Genomic DNA, 16,683 nt, shown 5'->3' on the forward strand with positions numbered 1-16,683 from the left:
GTGTCCCCCTCTGTGTCCCCCCTCTGTGTCCCCCTCTGTGTCCCCCCTCTGTGTCCCCCTCTGTGTCCCCCTCTGTGTCCCCCCTCTGTGTCCCCCTCTGTGTCCCCCCTCTGTGTCCCCCCCTCTGTGTCCCCCCTCTGTGTCCCCCCTCTGTGTCCCCCCTCTGTGTCCCCCTCTGTGTCCCCCCTCTGTGTCCCCCCTCTGTGTCCCCCCTCTGTGTCCCCCTCTGTGTCCCCCCTCTGTGTCCCCCCTCTGTGTCCCCCTCTGTGTCCCCCCTCTGTGTCCCCCTCTGTGTCCCCCCTCTGTGTCCCCCTCTGTGTCCCCCCTCTGTGTCCCCCCTCTGTGTCCCCCCTCTGTGTCCCCCCTCTGTGTCCCCCCTCTGTGTCCCCCCTCTGTGTCCCCCTCTGTGTCCCCCCTCTGTGTCCCCCCTCTGTGTCCCCCCCTCTGTGTCCCCCCTCTGTGTCCCCCCTCTGTGTCCCCCTCTGTGTCCCCCCTCTGTGTCCCCCCTCTGTGTCCCCCCTCTGTGTCCCCCCCTCTGTGTCCCCCCCTCTGTGTCCCCCCTCTGTGTCCCCCCTCTGTGTCCCCCCTCTGTGTCCCCCCTCTGTGTCCCCCCTCTGTGTCCCCCCCTCTGTGTCCCCCCCTCTGTGTCCCCCCTCTGTGTCCCCCCTCTGTGTCCCCCTCTGTGTCCCCCCTCTGTGTCCCCCCTCTGTGTCCCCCCTCTGTGTCCCCCCTCTGTGTCCCCCCTCTGTGTCCCCCCCTCTGTGTCCCCCCTCTGTGTCCCCCCCTCTGTGTCCCCCCTCTGTGTCCCCCCCTCTGTGTCCCCCCTCTGTGTCCCCCCTCTGTGTCCCCCTCTGTGTCCCCCCTCTGTGTCCCCCCCTCTGTGTCCCCCCCTCTGTGTCCCCCCTCTGTGTCCCCCCTCTGTGTCCCCCCCCTCTGCGTCCCCCCCCTCTCTCTAAATGTATTCACAAATGTCGACCAAGCACAACGATTAATTCCAACCTTGGGAAAAAACAGCTTTCAAACCCTTAGGAAACAGCTGTTTCCCTCGGGAAAATTCAAACCTTGGGATTAATTAATAATTTGAATAATAATCAAACCTTGGGAGTTTGGCACATACCCAGAGAAAGGCACATACCCAGGTCACCAGTGTCGATTGTGACGTCATTCCAAACGAAGAAGAAGAATTGTGACGTCAATCCTTCAAAAAAAAAGTAATTAAATAAACATTAATTGTGAGGTCATAGCACCGTGTCCTGTCATTGGTTCACAGATACATGGCCGTAACTTGGGAACCGCTCGTCCGATCGATATCGAACCTCAAAGGCACATCCGCGGGTCCCCGGCAATATTCTTGGCAAGTTTCAATCCGATCGGACCGGTGGTCGTCCGGTTATTAATAATTTGGGGAAAAATTGGCATGAGAACGTGGAACGACACCTTCAGCTGCCATATATACACCTTTTCAACACTGAAAAAGCAGTAAAATGGCCGTAACTTGGGAACCGCTCGTCCGATCGATATCAAACCTCGAAAAGGCACATCCGGGGGTCCCCGGCAATATTCCTGGCAAGTTTCAATGAGATCGGACTGGCGGTCGTCGAGAAACGGTGGTGACAGACAGACAGACAGACAGACAAACAGACACACACAGATTGCTGGAATTATAGATGGATTATTCCTCTGCTGACGAAGTCACTGTCATCCGTGCGTCCATTAAAGTTTTTCGTTTCCACGATAACTTGAGAGCAGCCGAAGTAATCAAAGTCAAGCTTGATACAAGTATGTATAATGATGTAAAGATAAACTGATTACATTTTGGGGTCAAGAGGTTAAAGGTCAAATGTACCTTTGGGCAAAATTATGTTGTTGTGCTAACTTGTCATGACCAAACTTGGTGCGAGTTTGTATATGTTTTTATATATATATATATATATATATATATATATATATATATATATATATATATATATATATATATATATATATATATATATATATATATATATATATATATATATATATATATAATGCAAAGATGAACTGATTAGATTTCTGCATTGAGGTCATGTCAGTTAACAATGTGATTCAGTCAACCCTCAAATATCATGGGCGTTTGGTTCCTGGAAAATGCTGCAATAGTGGAAACCAAGGGCAAATGGGAAAGAAAAGAGGTGCTCGGTTCCTGGCCTCCGAGAAAATATTGAGGAAGATTGACAGCAGGCAGAAATAAACACATCACAATTGAAACGCGAAGGGCACTCAGTGGAGTGTATACCTCCACCACGCAATGTCTGATCGAGTAGAACATATTTAGGCCCAATATATTTTAGAAATATGCTCTACAGTATGTCGTTTTTGGTGTCATCTCAACGGTGAAGAATCGCTTTAAAAATGTAAAAATTTTCGTATCTGGATTTGAATGTTCAACAAAATTGAAACGATTCGTCCTTGTCACACACCTAACCTGTCCACCAAATTTTCGTCCATCGTTTTACGTTTGTTGCCGTTCACTTTTGTTTGTTTACTAGACCGAGGAGATCTTGTATTATAGGATTTCTGTATGTAATTTCCTGTTCGATGACGATTCATCGTTAAACTTAACTTCGTTCTGTATGCTGGTCTGATTACAATAATTGACTTTGCATGAGAAACAACAAAACCCTCATAATGGGAGATAATCGTACACATGGACACAAGCAATGACTCGTCTTCGCTCAAAAATCATGATTGGTCGAAATGAAATACCTTGATAACGAAATCACATCACAATAGGTTGCCCGTGATTGGTCGGAACCCACGATATTTGAGGGTTAACTGTACTGGGGAACAGCGTAAGGGATTTAAATCAAACTTGGTACAAGTACTGTGTGTTCAATGATGTAAAGATGAGCTGATTAGAATTTTGGGTCAAGAGGTCAAAGGTCAGAGGTTATTTTTGGTAAAATCCTGTTACTGCGACAACTTGTGAACCAGTGATGGGGGTTTGACCAAACTTGAAACTAGTATACTGTATATTATATTGCAAAGTTGAACTGATTAGATTTTAGTATTGAGAGGTCAAAGGTCAGAGGTCGTGTCATAAATGTTATCGAGGTCAGGTTTTGAACTAAACTATGTACATGCATCATGATACGTATGTACAGGTTAGATATTGAGGTCAAATGGTCTTGAGGTTGTCGGTCAAAGTTAGAGTGATCAAAGATTTAATGTGAGTGGAGGCATATTAGTCGACATCGCGACATCAATTATGTTTTTTTTTTTTTCATCCTTTCATGAACATTTATAAATACCAAGATTTATTTAACATTTATCTCCTACAATTCCTATGCCAGCACTTTGTCAAAGGATATCACAGATGTGATTTCCCCATAATCCCCGAGGCCTTTATCTTTTGTAAAATAATCGCTTGTGATGTCATGCTATGTATCCTCAAGCCATGCTTTTGCTTTTTAAAATATTTTTTGCTGTTATTATTTTTATTTTCATTATTATTATTATTTTTTTTTTTTTGGAAGGCATACTTTGCTAATTTCTGAAATATCTCTAACTTTTGTGCACAGATAATTTCTGCTTTAAATACAATGTGTGTGTGTTTGAATAAAATATTATTTTTAGGTTTATGATGATTTTTATATGAGCATTGTCATGGAAAGTATGGCTTGCAAGAATGAAGGTAAAGTATTTTTGACACGTTTTCCTAAAGCAGACGAGCAGCAAGCATCGATAAATTAGGCATAGTGACTTTCGTTGTATCGAATTATATTTTCCTGTGAAAGTTTAGAAGTTTGCGCACAGTTATATGCACAGTGAAAATACTCCTAAAGTATGAACTCGTGCATTTCATAATTAATTTTTTTTGGTTCTGTTTGCTATCATGTTGGCTTTACTGCCGATGAGTAACCCCAGCTATTGTGTTTTATTCCTGCCATTTGAGGCAAGCAGTTCTCATTGCTGGTACCGTGTTTACAATTCCAGGAGCCATTCATTCAGGCGTGCGTAAGCTTCCTTAAGCGCCGTTGCCCTACCATCATGGGCGGCCTGCCCCCAGAAAAGGAGCAACCCAAAAGCGCTCAGTTGCCCCCAGAGACGCTCTCCGCCATGCTCGTTTGCTTGCAGGCTTGTGCAGGGTAAGACTGGCAGCCTGTATTTTTATTGGATTTGCAAAATATTTGTTGCATGAGCAAATGCTGAGCAAGCACTAGATTGGCCATGCCACTAGACTGTTGTTTAAAATAAACAATTTCGTAGATATTCAAAATAAAACAAATAAATTCCTGTTATTCAGGATGCACCCTCTGCCTCATTTGACTCAAATCTGTATTAGGGAACTCAAAGCGGGAGAAGGGATCCTCGTCCTGTCATTTGGTTTGACTATTGTTGATAGCCCGGATGGCTCATGGCTAAACTGTTCTCCTCTTCCGCAGTTTAGAATCGATTCTTCTGGTGTGTTTTGCTGAATAATAACCCCGATATAATTTTCTGGGGCCATCTAAAAATAAATATGTCCTTAAATTGTGTTTTTTTATTTTTATTTTAATAATGGCAGCTTAAGCTTTCTTCTTTTTCTTTCTCAGTCAACTTTAGTGTTTATTGAAATGTAATATGACTGTGGTGCACTGTTTCATTAATGCTGTTTGTTGGCAATGTGACTCCATCATCCGAGGTCAATTTTGAATTGTGTACCTTAGCACGACAAAAGGGAAAACGGATCTGCCTTGTACAGTTCAAGATGAACGTAATCTCGTTTTTTTTAAAGTAAAAGTTTCCCGTTGCTTGATCATTTCGACACCGTTCCTGTAGCCCACCTGATACTCAGCACACGACTTCACCTGTCCCACAAGGCATTTGGAGAAGCCCAGGGCTCGTGCTGTAGTACTGATAGTTTTTAAGGACGTGTATTCATAAAGACAGCACCTGTTGTGAGCTGCACATTCAGGGTTTTTGTTTTTTTTGTAGCTTTTGTACCCCCCCTTTTTTATTTTCCTCTTTCTCCTCTTCTTGTTTCGTCAATCCCAGCTGATTATCCGGATGGCCATTGATTTCCACCCTCTCCCCCCCAACCCAATTTCACATGTTTCTCGATAATAAAATGCACAATTAACTCATCGCAAATTAAAGAATTTCATAATTTCTGCAGATTTCACCATGTCTTCCTGTTTGCGGTCCTTGATAGGCTGTAAATGGCATGTGAAGTAGCAGTTTGTGGTCAAACCTCAATTTTGGGGGTTTTGTGAAATTTGTATAATCCCCTTGAGAATGATATTTTATTTTCATCGTGATTCCTGAAATTTATCTCAAATCCAACGTGTCTCATACAATTTTACCCCTGATCTTCTTTTCTTTTCTTTTTTAACTTTGCAATCGATGGTAAAATATTGTCACCCCACCAATGAATTTAATGTTTGTTTGCTGCTTTACACTTGGTGATTGGTTTGTTTTCTTTCGTTCATTGGTCTCTCAATAACATTGGTTTTGAAGCCAGCTCTCTTGGCATCTGTGTGTGATCAAAGAAAACACTTAACTTCATTGGTGTCTTTAGGAGCGTGATGCAAGAGTTATCTGAGACAATCCTTACAATGGTTGCCAACTGCAGTAATGTTATGAACAAGGCTCGCCAACCCCCACCAGGAGTCATGCCAAAGGGTCGAGCCCCTAATACCAGCACATTGGACAACATCTCTCCTGTTCAGGTAATTGAGAGAAGACGAGTATGATACTGATTCTCTCGAATGCAATGAAACCTTTGTTGCTCTTTCTGTTTCTGCCTGCAGCTCGACTATTGAGGAACTATTGCTCAGATTTGTTAATTAGCTTGGATGGGGAGATGGTGTGAGTGTCAATCGTTTTCTCTCAACTTTGTGTGTGCACGTTGTCCTCGTTAGCCTCGACCATTTTCGTGTGCTTTTATCCATGACCGTGCTGATGTTTGGTCGTGTCTGCATGCAGATAAACTTTAGAAATAGCGCCACCCTGTGTAAGTGTCGACTCAACAAATATTCCACTAATACGAGACATTGCAGACTCGTGTTTGTAAAATTTGCGAGTGCTGTAAATTGCTCTCCTAAATGTTTTTTTTAAATTTTTTTTGCGAGAGTGATTACATTTGCTCAAGTAAACTGTTCGGTGCTTCTGTAGGCCACAACACTTCTTCGGCTTTGTAGTTCAGCATGCGTAAACATGCACCTTCTCTACCTCCGTAGGAAAATTAGTTTGCAAACCGAAAGTACCCATGACTTGAACTCGAGTTCATAGAACACCTTACCCCGCACAGTGTTCAGGTATATATTTCAATTGAAATAACGTAATTATTTTAAAGGTCTTATTATATAAAAAAAATAATTTCCAGAAGTTTACCGCTGTTGTGCAGTGTTGTACCACCACCTAATTTAACATGTTCAAGTACTGCAAAACAGTTTTTGGAAGCAGCAAGAATGTGATTTGTATTCTAGTGTTCAAGATAAAGATTTGTATAAAATAAAGATTTTAAAGGTCGTATGAAAAGATATTCTGGATTTTACCACTGTTGATGGTTTATTTTACTCCCACCTTATTCAACACGTTACATTAGATATTCGTGCCTGTTGTTTTATGTCCTTTATGACATCCCAAAAGAGAGTAAGTTTCCAGTTTGGAATGATTTTAAATTTTGTTTGACTGCCCTGCCCGGCAGGCAGACAGAGTAAAATAAATATCTCATCTCCTGCGCTGTGTGATCAGGACGATTTCAGACAAAGTGCTGCTAAACTACAGGTCCCCCCTTTTTTTTTCTTCTCCTTTCTTTCAATTAATGTTAAAAATATAACATTCAATTTAAATTAAGTTGTTTCTAGATCATAAACTGACGTTGGTAGACAGGACACACAGAAGTGAACTGATTGCTTAACCCCACTTCTTGCTTCGCGTGCGTGGGGGTTATAACTGCCTGCTGCGACGTAGCGGAAGTTTTGAAAGGGCAATTAATTTATTTATTTTCTTGGCCCCATTGTCACTAGCTCTGTGGTAAATGTGACCAAGATCCATGATGTTATTGGGTTGTTTTTTTCGAAACACAGGATTACATAGTTGGACAAATACATTCTCAGGTGAGCGATCAAGAACGTTCCCAGGCAAAAAATGAGCGTGATAGCGCTTCTTAAAAATGAGTCACTGCATTGTAACATACTCTTTGTATTGTGAACAAGAAACTTCCATCATTTCAATTTTGTTTTCGTTAGACTTGACTTCCTGTATGTAAAATAGTTGGATTTTGTAAACAAAACTTTGTTGTTGTACGATTGTATGGAATTCTGTGGAAATTGGGGGTTGGGTGGTGGTGGGGGGGGGGGGTGAATTTGACAAAATAAAAATTTAGTTTTGTGTAATTGTCACCTCTCTCCACATGTAAGAATTTGGTAAATTGATAGATTTGCACATGTGCAACGTAGCACACTAATTCATTCATATTGGGATAAAATAAGATAACTGGCCAAGTGTTGGTGACTGGAAGAGAAACTCACCGTGGGTCGTAATGTATTGTATGCGATTGATTATAATTACAGGAGTGATTAAAAAAAAAAAATTGTGTGAAGGAGGTGTAAATTTTCTCGAATGCTCAAAGTTAAAAACTGGTTGTCAGGTTCTTTCTCGTATTGTCGTTTGTGGTTAGCTCGAGGCATTGACAAGCATGGCGTCTTTGAACATCACCGGTGCTTCAACCAACCACGCTACCTCCATCCAACCGTTTCCACCGAATCTGGGTGCAGGATTTAATGCACCGTCCTCACCAGCCAAGGCCTTCCCTCAGCTTTCTGGAACGAACCAATCACCATTCTCAGCCTTGTCAAGCCTTTCTACACAGCTCCCTGTGCCAGGTTTGAGCAATTGCTTTGGAACAAAAATTTCCAATGAGCTTGAAATGGATTTGTTTTTCCAGATTAGTCCTTTCCTGTTGAAGAAAAGAAAAATGTTGACTCGCCTTCCGGAAGAGTCCTTTGTGTTTTTTGTTTGGTTTGTCCATTGCCGACTCTCCTCCGTCATGTAAATCGATTCATTTCCTTATCTCCCTTCAGATTTAGACAGAGGTTTTTTGAGCTATTGGATGACTTTTCAAAAAAAGGGGAAAAAAATTTCAGCAGCAAGGGTTTTATGGTGGAGATTACTGCAGCAAAACAAACTCAATAGCATGTTCACGGAATGATGTCTGTGGAAGAGCAGAGTCGGGAATTGATACCATACTGATGCCTTTGGTATTCTTCAATTGATTTGTGGATAAGGCCAACAATAAACGGAGGAGAGGGGGTTGGGGTTTGAAAAAATAAATAAATAAATAAAACCAAAACATTTTGCAGTTGCATCAGTCTGTTTCATAATGAGTTGTTTTTGTGCTTGGCAAATCCCATGAACAGTAAAGAGAGCTACAGCATGGCTTTATTTGTAGAATGCACCATGTAGTCACCTGTTTTGTGTTGAAGCAAAGGACGGATAATCCGTTGGCCTATTTTCAGCCCCCCTGCAGGACGATAATATCCCTCAAAGTCCAGGGGCTCTTGCCACGCTTGCCCATGTGCAGGTCGAGGCAGGAATTTTGAATTTGGTCAGAGTGCCAGTGATGACTCACCTGTTCACCGTGGAAAGAAACTGTGGGGTTTTTAGCTTGCCTGTTCGAAGAACAGATAGCTATAGCGATACCCCCGGCGTGAGCGTCAGCGTCGGTGTGAAAATGTTAAAGATTTTGGTGCAAGTTATTTTTTCCTTTCTAATGTTTTTATCTACCACGCTATTTTATACGCCAGAGATATATATATATATATATATATATATATATATATATATATATATATATATATATATATATATATATATATATATATATATATATATATATATATATATATATATATATATATATATATATATATATATATATATATATATATATATATATATATATATACATATACACACACATCGGGGTGTATCATGTGATACCGGTCGTCCGTCCGTCTGTTCCTGATCGCACTCAAACTCCCAAAGTTTTCAACTTTCACGTTTCATATTTGGTACATAGGTACAGACTGTGGAGACGGTGTGTTGCGACATACATTCGTCATCTAAAGTGGTTGCCATGGCAACCAGGATGCTGTTTTCCATGTCGTAGCACAATTCTGTATATACCTTCTTGTTTGGGTGTATATTGTGCTCACTTGCGTTCTTGTTACTGATTACAATATACAAATACATATGTTGCTTTAAAATTATTTGGATCAGACTTCACTGCAATGCTTTATTAAAAAAAAAAATTATTAGACCTCTTTTAAAAACGATAAATGTATAAACAGGCGAGCATTGGGTGGCTTTGACACCAACTCTGGTTAACGTCTACCAGCTGCTCCACCGACTGGCCTCCTCCCCCCCCCCCTTCCCAGTAGAAAAATGTGGCTACCCAGCTTAACGTCTATCCGAAAGATGGCATGCTCGATGATGCCGTATCTGCGAATCACCAACCTGACTCGATACATTATATTTGGGTTGAGAATCACTTTAACTCGACAGCTTCAAGCGAAGTTTGCTACCTCTGCACAACATGCATGACTATCAACACATGAGTCCTAAAAATTGTTCATTTCAATGATACTATTTTATAATCAAGTTTTAAATGTTAGAGTCTCATATTATTTTAATCACTGGGAAGGACAATTGTGTGTGAACTTCCCCCTCTCCTCCCCCCCCCCCCATGTCCTTCCGAAGCTTTCTGGCTCGGTGGTAGCAACATGCGGTATATGTCTTCTCAGTTATGTGTAACATTGCCAAAATGGCAAGTACTGCATGCTGTTTTTACATGTAGAACCTCATTGGTATGTATTTGTTTGAAAGTGGAGCTTTGCAATGTTTGTAGCAATACAAAAAGTTGTTTCCGAATATTGCTTTCTTCCGAAGGGCTTGGATCGGGAGCGTTGGGTGGCATGAGCAACGCCTCATTGGGTCTCCAGGGGGTTGGTGGGACTGACCCATTTGTGCAAAGGAAGCTCAACCTGTCAGGGATCAATCCACAAAGCTTCCAGCAAAGTGAGCTATATGTCCTGTTGTAGTTTTGAACATCGCCATTCTTTAGTTATCATGCCATTTTGATGTCATGTTTCAATTTTTATGTCAGCTCGCTGACTGAATAAAGCAGTTTGATGTCTGTCTGTCTGTCTGTCTGTCTGTCTGTCTGTGTGTTTCCGTTTGTCAACAATTTTAATTTTTCTATCTCCTCCTAGACGTCTCGGCCGATTGAGTTCTAAGTTGACACGATGATAATACTAGTTGCTCCCTATAGATCGTCTGAGCCCTTTTTCGTATTTTCACCTCGGGGTCAAGGTTACAGGGTCATCAAGCGCAAAATGACGGATTGCTCGAATGGCCTACAAAGAAGCATCGGACGGCTATTTGCATAATGGGTTTCATCGGGATTATTAAGAAGATTTAATTCGACCAACTAGTTTCTTGTTACCTCTGTCACCTGGCCCTGTTTATTGGGCAACTCGAGGTCCGTTGACTTCAACACGGCTTCACGCGGTTATTTCAAGTTCAATTTAAATTGTTTTCACTTTTTTGTTGCGAAGGTTGATTAATACTCGGTTGCATCAAGTTTTGTCAAAATTGAATGTTTATATCCTCTGTCTGTGTGGAATGCAAGGCAGCGAGGAGTCGCTTCCATTGGCTTCAATCCGTTTCCATATCGCATCATGGGGCTGTCTTAAGTTTTAGTTCATTTCTGTTCTCACTTTGGGACATTCTAGTGTAACTACAGGCTTAATGAAGATAATTTTCATGCAATTCCGATCAGAAACGAACCTTTCATGAGGAAAATATATTCAATTCAAATAACTGTGAGACTCTGGAAGGGACACCACATGCTTTCCATTAACTGCTTCACCTCGTAACCTGTCCTCCTGAGGGACTGCTTATTCGTAACGTCTGAGATTAATGTTTATATTTTAGATGGTTTGGGAATGTGCTCTACAAGTATCTGAAAGAATTCCGGTGAAAAACACGTTTTTAAGATTTTGTTCAAACATTTCACCTGACGGCGAGCTGCCTCGTCACTTGATATCGTGCAAGCGCGTTGATGCATCACGTGACGCTAATACGGAGTGTGTGTGACGACGTGTTGTCTATACGGGGAAGACTCGTCAATTTCCTTCCTTATAAGCTTAAAACGGGCACTCGGTAACACTTGTACACTAGATCTTTGCATTATATTAAATCTCGTTTAACAGCGATTTATCAACATTTGGTGCTTTCTTTCTGCAACTCCTGCTTTTACCCCGAAAGTAAAAATAACCTCTCCTGCATTCATATCTCCTACGAATACAGATAATGCTGGACACATGTCAATCACAACCCACTTCCTGTTTCAGACTTTTGGCGGGAAAACTAGTTCCGGTTTCTCAAAAGTCCAATTAGGAAGTCCCGATATTTAATTAGCCTATATCGAAGGTCCCTATCCTCTTACACCCTTTGGTCGATCGGGGGCATATTTCTAAAGCTAAACCCCTTACACCCCCACACTTTTCAGCACTTGTTTGGACTGGATTCTTGGGAGGATGTCTGAGAGATCAAGCTGCGGTGCATCGATTGGGAATATCAAGATCTCTGACCTTGATGTTGAAGATGATGCAGGCATCTTTGTTGAGACTTTAGATATCCTTTTTGGGGCCCTCGTGGTGCTGAGTGATGAGTCGGAGCCACTGGGTTACGGGTTTCCTGGGATAAAACTAAGATCCAGGCTTTCAACGACATCGTGGATGCTGCCATCTTGTCTGTACCGTTTGTGGTGAAGATGTTAAGGTCACAGAGATTATTTACCTTGACAGTGATATTCATGTCTCTGCTGGCTGTGCGCCAAATGTCAACAGACGTCTGGGTCGGGCCTGGGGAGTCACGGATTCACCAGATCATACGGTGTGGCACTGCCGGTACCTGTGCGGGAGGACGAAAGTCCGAGTCTTCAGGTCCTTGGTGCTTCCAGTCTTGCTCTATGGATGTGAGACTTGTATTCAGACCAGGGATCTGAGAAGGAGACTTAATTCCTTTGGGACCAGGTCTCTTCGGAGAATCCTTGGCTATTGCTGGTCAGCCTTTGTGTCCAACGAGCGGTTGCTGAGAGAGAGACAAATGAGATCTGTTACCTGCATAGTCCGTAAGCGTCAGCTGCGGCTGTTTGGACATGTGGCTCGTTTCCTAACGCTGATCCTGCTCACCAGATTCTCTCAGCGAGGGAGCCTTGTGAGTGGAGGAGGCCAATGGACCGACCACATGTCTCATGGTTGCAGCAGGTTGATCAGCATCTCAAGAAGATGGGGATGGGCCAGGCATCTGCCTGGGGGATAGCCAGACGGAGGCCCCTGGAGTCTTGGCGGAAAGTGGACGCAGTGACACACTGGTCTGGTTTTTTTAACCCTAGAATCTGTGTGGAAGTTTCTGGCACACGCTCCCATACCTGACCTGACTCGACAACTTCAGAGTAGATCTTGATGACTTTTTATTTTATTTTTTTCCCCCCCTGTTGAGCAGTTAATGGGGGGGGTGTAGTTTGCCAAGGAGATTTTACAGGAGAGATATTTAAACACGAGAAATACACTGGGCATCCCCAATTATTATTTTTTTTTTTGTAAACTACAATATTGTTTCAGTTTACACGGGGGATTAGGGTGAGGGGGGCGTGGAGCCCGTCGAAATGACAGGCGCACAAAACTCAACACAACAGAGAATTACAATACACAGTTGTGGATTACGTTCAACAAATTATTTGCAAAATGGGAACTGGTCGAAACGGGATTCTAAACATTACCGGGTCAATATGTTGGGTGGAATTTCTTTGGTGTGCTTCAGGCATTAATGTGACGTGCGTACATAGGGTGTATAAGCACACTCTTGATTGCTCCTGTAAAAATAATAATAATAATAATAATAATGTGGTGTATAAGCAAAGCCTCGTTTGCTTCTGATATAATTTAATTTAAAAAAGACGTGTGGTGTTTCGGCTCAGGACGCGAACTTCATTGCTCAATGCCTCAGGAAAAACAATTCTGGTTATGTTGGGAAACCAAATTGTGGCTATTGCTTATGTGCATATATAATCGTGTTTATATAGCTTGGATCGATTCCAATTCCACTGTGCCATGAGGGAATGATCCGATAGGCCCGGAAGGCTTGAAGCCTGAGGCCTATACAAACCGTGCGCCTCAGAACCCCTGTGACGCTGATGGGCTGCATTGGATGATGCTTTTAACAGTCACTTTTGGTCTTTTTCACACTGAAGAGAAAACTTGTAGGGAAGGCATGGCCGTTCTGAATATGACTTGGGCCTCACGGAGAAGCAAAATGGTGGACGTTGCATTTATTTTTTAGGGATTGAGTCAGATTCCAGTTGTCCAACCAGTGGTTGTAATGAAAACCGAACGCATGTTAAAATGGACAAAGAAAGGTGATGTTCGCTTTGTGACGTCATGTAAGGTATACATTTTGAGATTCGGCTAATTTCGATAGATTGCATCAAATTGTGGGAACATTGTTGTTGTTTTTTTGTTTGTTTTTTTTTAAACACGTGATAAATGTAACAAAAGTGCATCTCTGTGCACATGCGTGCATGCATGTACCTCCGCCTCCCTCACCTCCCCCACCCCAAACATTAAAATTAAATATATCTCCCAAATATTTTGACCAATTATGTTTTGTTTTGTTGTTTTTGCAGACGTGTAATCCCTAAATGGATAGAATTGGCTATTCCTGCTTTTGCTTATCCTGGTAAAGATGTTTTTGAGCATTTCTTTGAGTTAATTTTCCATTTTTGTTGTCTTCCCCCCCCCCTTCCCCCATCTGCACTTTGGTGATCTGCTGGTGTTAGCAGCGGACTTGTCACAGGTTTCTCCCGAGATGAGCCAACAGTTCAGCAAAGAAATAGATGACGAGGCCAACAGCTACTTCCAGCGCATCTACAATCAACCGCCACACCCAACCATGTCAGTGGATGAGGTGGGATACCTTTGGGGATTGTGGAACTTGATGAACAAATTGCCATCTGGAGAGGTGTAAAAGTTTGTTCGGACAGATCTTTGTTTTTTGTTTTTTTAAACTCCATTGGGATTGCATCCAAAGCGATGCATTTTTGAATATCAGGCACAGTTCCACCATTTGCAAACATCAGGCCCATTGATGCATTTCTGCCATAATTTTTTTTTTATCCAGTGATCTCAGCTTTTTGGTTTTAATTGTGTGCAAATCACATTTTGGACAAAGAAAGGTGATGTCGGTGTAACTGTAGGTGAATTAATTTACCAGGACGCTGGTACAGTTGACATATTGACATGGTCCATGGCACGGTGTCTCAATATGGGTTCCCAAGTGTCATAAAACTTGCATTGCGATTGTCATTTATTTTGCCTTTTATAGGAAAAAATATATATAAAGGTTTAAGAAATGTCTGAATCCTTTTATCTGTTTTGTTACGTCGGCCTGCTTCTTCCACCTCTTGTTCCCAGTCAATCCCTATTTAGCTTATTTGCAGGTTCTTTCGTTCATTCGTTTCATTTATTGGAGTTTATTCTGTGATCTGTGATCATCTCTGACCAGGCAGCACTCTTGAATTTAAACATCCTCTGCAGGCAGTGGTGTGTACAATGGGGATTCACACGATATATTTCTTTCCACCGGACATAGTTTTCTGGCTAATTTAAAGGATAAACCGGTAATTTGGAAGGACGATGACGTTGGGGGTGGGGGTGGGTGGTGGGGGTGGTTGAAAATGGGGGTCGAAAATGTAATGGATTTGGATGAGGGATAATCTGCGATGGTGTTGAAGAGCAGTTTTAAAGACCTGGAGGGAAGATTGAGATTAAAGAGCGTGTGGAAGTTGGTTCCAATGGTGGCAAAAAAAGAGGAACGAATGAGTGATTCTGGATTTTGGGAGTTTCACCAGATGGAGGTTGTTGGTTGACCACCTGTGCCCTGTGGATACTTGGGGAGGAGGGGTTGGGGGGATAGAGCACAGAAAGAGCAGAGGGTGCAAGACAATAAAGAATGTGGTGGAAGGCAGAGAAACGACCAACTTGTCTGCGGTGGGAATTGACTTGATGTTGATGCTAACCGCTGTTGGAAGCGAGTCGAAGCTGATGTTTTGGGCTTGCCAAAGGGTTCACGCTTAAAACATCAGCTTCTCCTTCCTTCCCACAGCAGTTAGCCTTCCTCGATCAACGCTCTGTTGATCCCATCCATCATAAGAACAGTTCTTTGTTTGGGAAACGTCTGTTGATATGCACAAGATTAGTCTATCGAGGGTGTGTGGGAAACCAGCAGAGGTGCATTGATCCACCACCAATCCACTTCCTTTGTTCTGCGAGGAGAATTGTTTTTCATGCACTTTCATCTTTAGCGTGAATCAATCGTACAGATGTCAACCGTTGTCATTCGCAACTTTTTCTTTTGTTCTCTTGTTTTATGTTTGCCTTTATCTCTGCTGCTGTTGCTGTCAGCTTGACAACACATCGACAGTTGGTCAGCTTGACGAGCAGTGGCTATTGATGCCGAGAGAACGAATGTCATCGACCAACCCGAGCGAGGCCCTCAAGAGCATGCAGCCTGGACGAGGACACGTAACCAAAGCACAAAATCAAGTGAAGGCTCATAACAAGATGCACATGTACATTACATCAACAAATTTGCACACCAACAATTGACAAAAACCGTTAAACAAGATCATTCCCTGACTGGTATCCTCCGCTTTTGAAGAGGGTCTCAGAGCAGAGAAGATGGCATATGGTCACGGAGGACCCTGGAACCCAGGATTGACGTGAACCTTTTTGTTTTTGCTGTGTACATATCAAAATCATGCCTCCTTCCACATCCGGTAGATTAAATATTTATTACCATGAAGTTGTGGTATCTTGCATCACAAGGAATCCTCGCGGTGCATCCTTTAGTTGTCTCCTGGCCAAACCACCAACTGGTGTTTTTATTCCCATTTGCTCTTTCTTACATAAATGCTGCTGTTTTTATCATTGCAAAGTTAACAGTTCAAGATTATTATTGATTATTGTGTTGGAAAAATTATTATTGTAAAATTCTTCTTGATTATTATCTGAGAAAAATTATCATTGTAAAATTCTTGATTATGTGGGAAAAATTATTATTGGAAAATTCTTCTTGATTATTATCTGGGAAAAATTGTTATTGCAAAATTCTTCTTGATTATTATCTGGGAAAAATTATTACAAAATTCTTCTTGATATTGTCTGGGAGAAATTATTATTGTAAAATTCTTCTTGATTATTGTCTGGGAAAAATTATTATTGTAAACTTTTTCTTGATTATTATCTGGGAAAAATTATTATTGTAAAATTCTTCTTGATTATTATCTGGGAAAAATTATTTTTGTGGAATATTGACATTATTACCATTCATTGTCAGCCTTTGACTTGTTCATAAAATTGACCATCTTTAGCAATGTTTCACAGCATCACTAACTGATTCCTTTCCAGACTTGTTTCCCCTCTGGGAGGGATGAAAGTGGTGCAACATTAATTACCCTGTGAAAACCATTTTGTCTGCATAAGACAAACCGTGCAGAGATGACATTACAGGGAGCACAAACATTTGTGTAATTATTTTGTGGATTGATGAATTAACATGTTGGGCAACAATCAGACATTACTTTATCAAGTT

General features: G+C 41.8%; 1 protein-coding gene across 5 annotated transcripts in view; it reads left to right on the forward strand.

The window, feature by feature from the left end:
- Positions 1-16,683, forward strand: part of CNOT1 (CCR4-NOT transcription complex subunit 1) — a 129,839-nt gene that overhangs the window by 35,983 nt on the left and 77,173 nt on the right. For 2 of the 5 annotated variants that reach the window (XM_085889581.1, XM_085889583.1), the window contains exons 15-20: positions 3,976-4,127; positions 5,540-5,690; positions 7,646-7,850; positions 9,916-10,044; positions 13,871-13,998; positions 15,495-15,635. In XM_085889581.1, coding sequence (XP_085745707.1) covers positions 3,976-4,127; positions 5,540-5,690; positions 7,646-7,850; positions 9,916-10,044; positions 13,871-13,998; positions 15,495-15,635 — 906 coding nt within the window. The remainder of the gene's footprint in view (positions 1-3,975; positions 4,128-5,539; positions 5,691-7,645; positions 7,851-9,915; positions 10,045-13,870; positions 13,999-15,494; positions 15,636-16,683) is intronic. The other 3 variants (XM_085889582.1, XM_085889584.1, XM_085889585.1) reach the window with 3 other exon arrangements.

Source organism: Eptatretus burgeri, chromosome 7 (genome assembly GCF_056783735.1).
Source record: "Eptatretus burgeri isolate ZD-2024b chromosome 7, Ebu_testis_v1, whole genome shotgun sequence".
Taxonomy (NCBI): domain Eukaryota; kingdom Metazoa; phylum Chordata; class Myxini; order Myxiniformes; family Myxinidae; genus Eptatretus; species Eptatretus burgeri.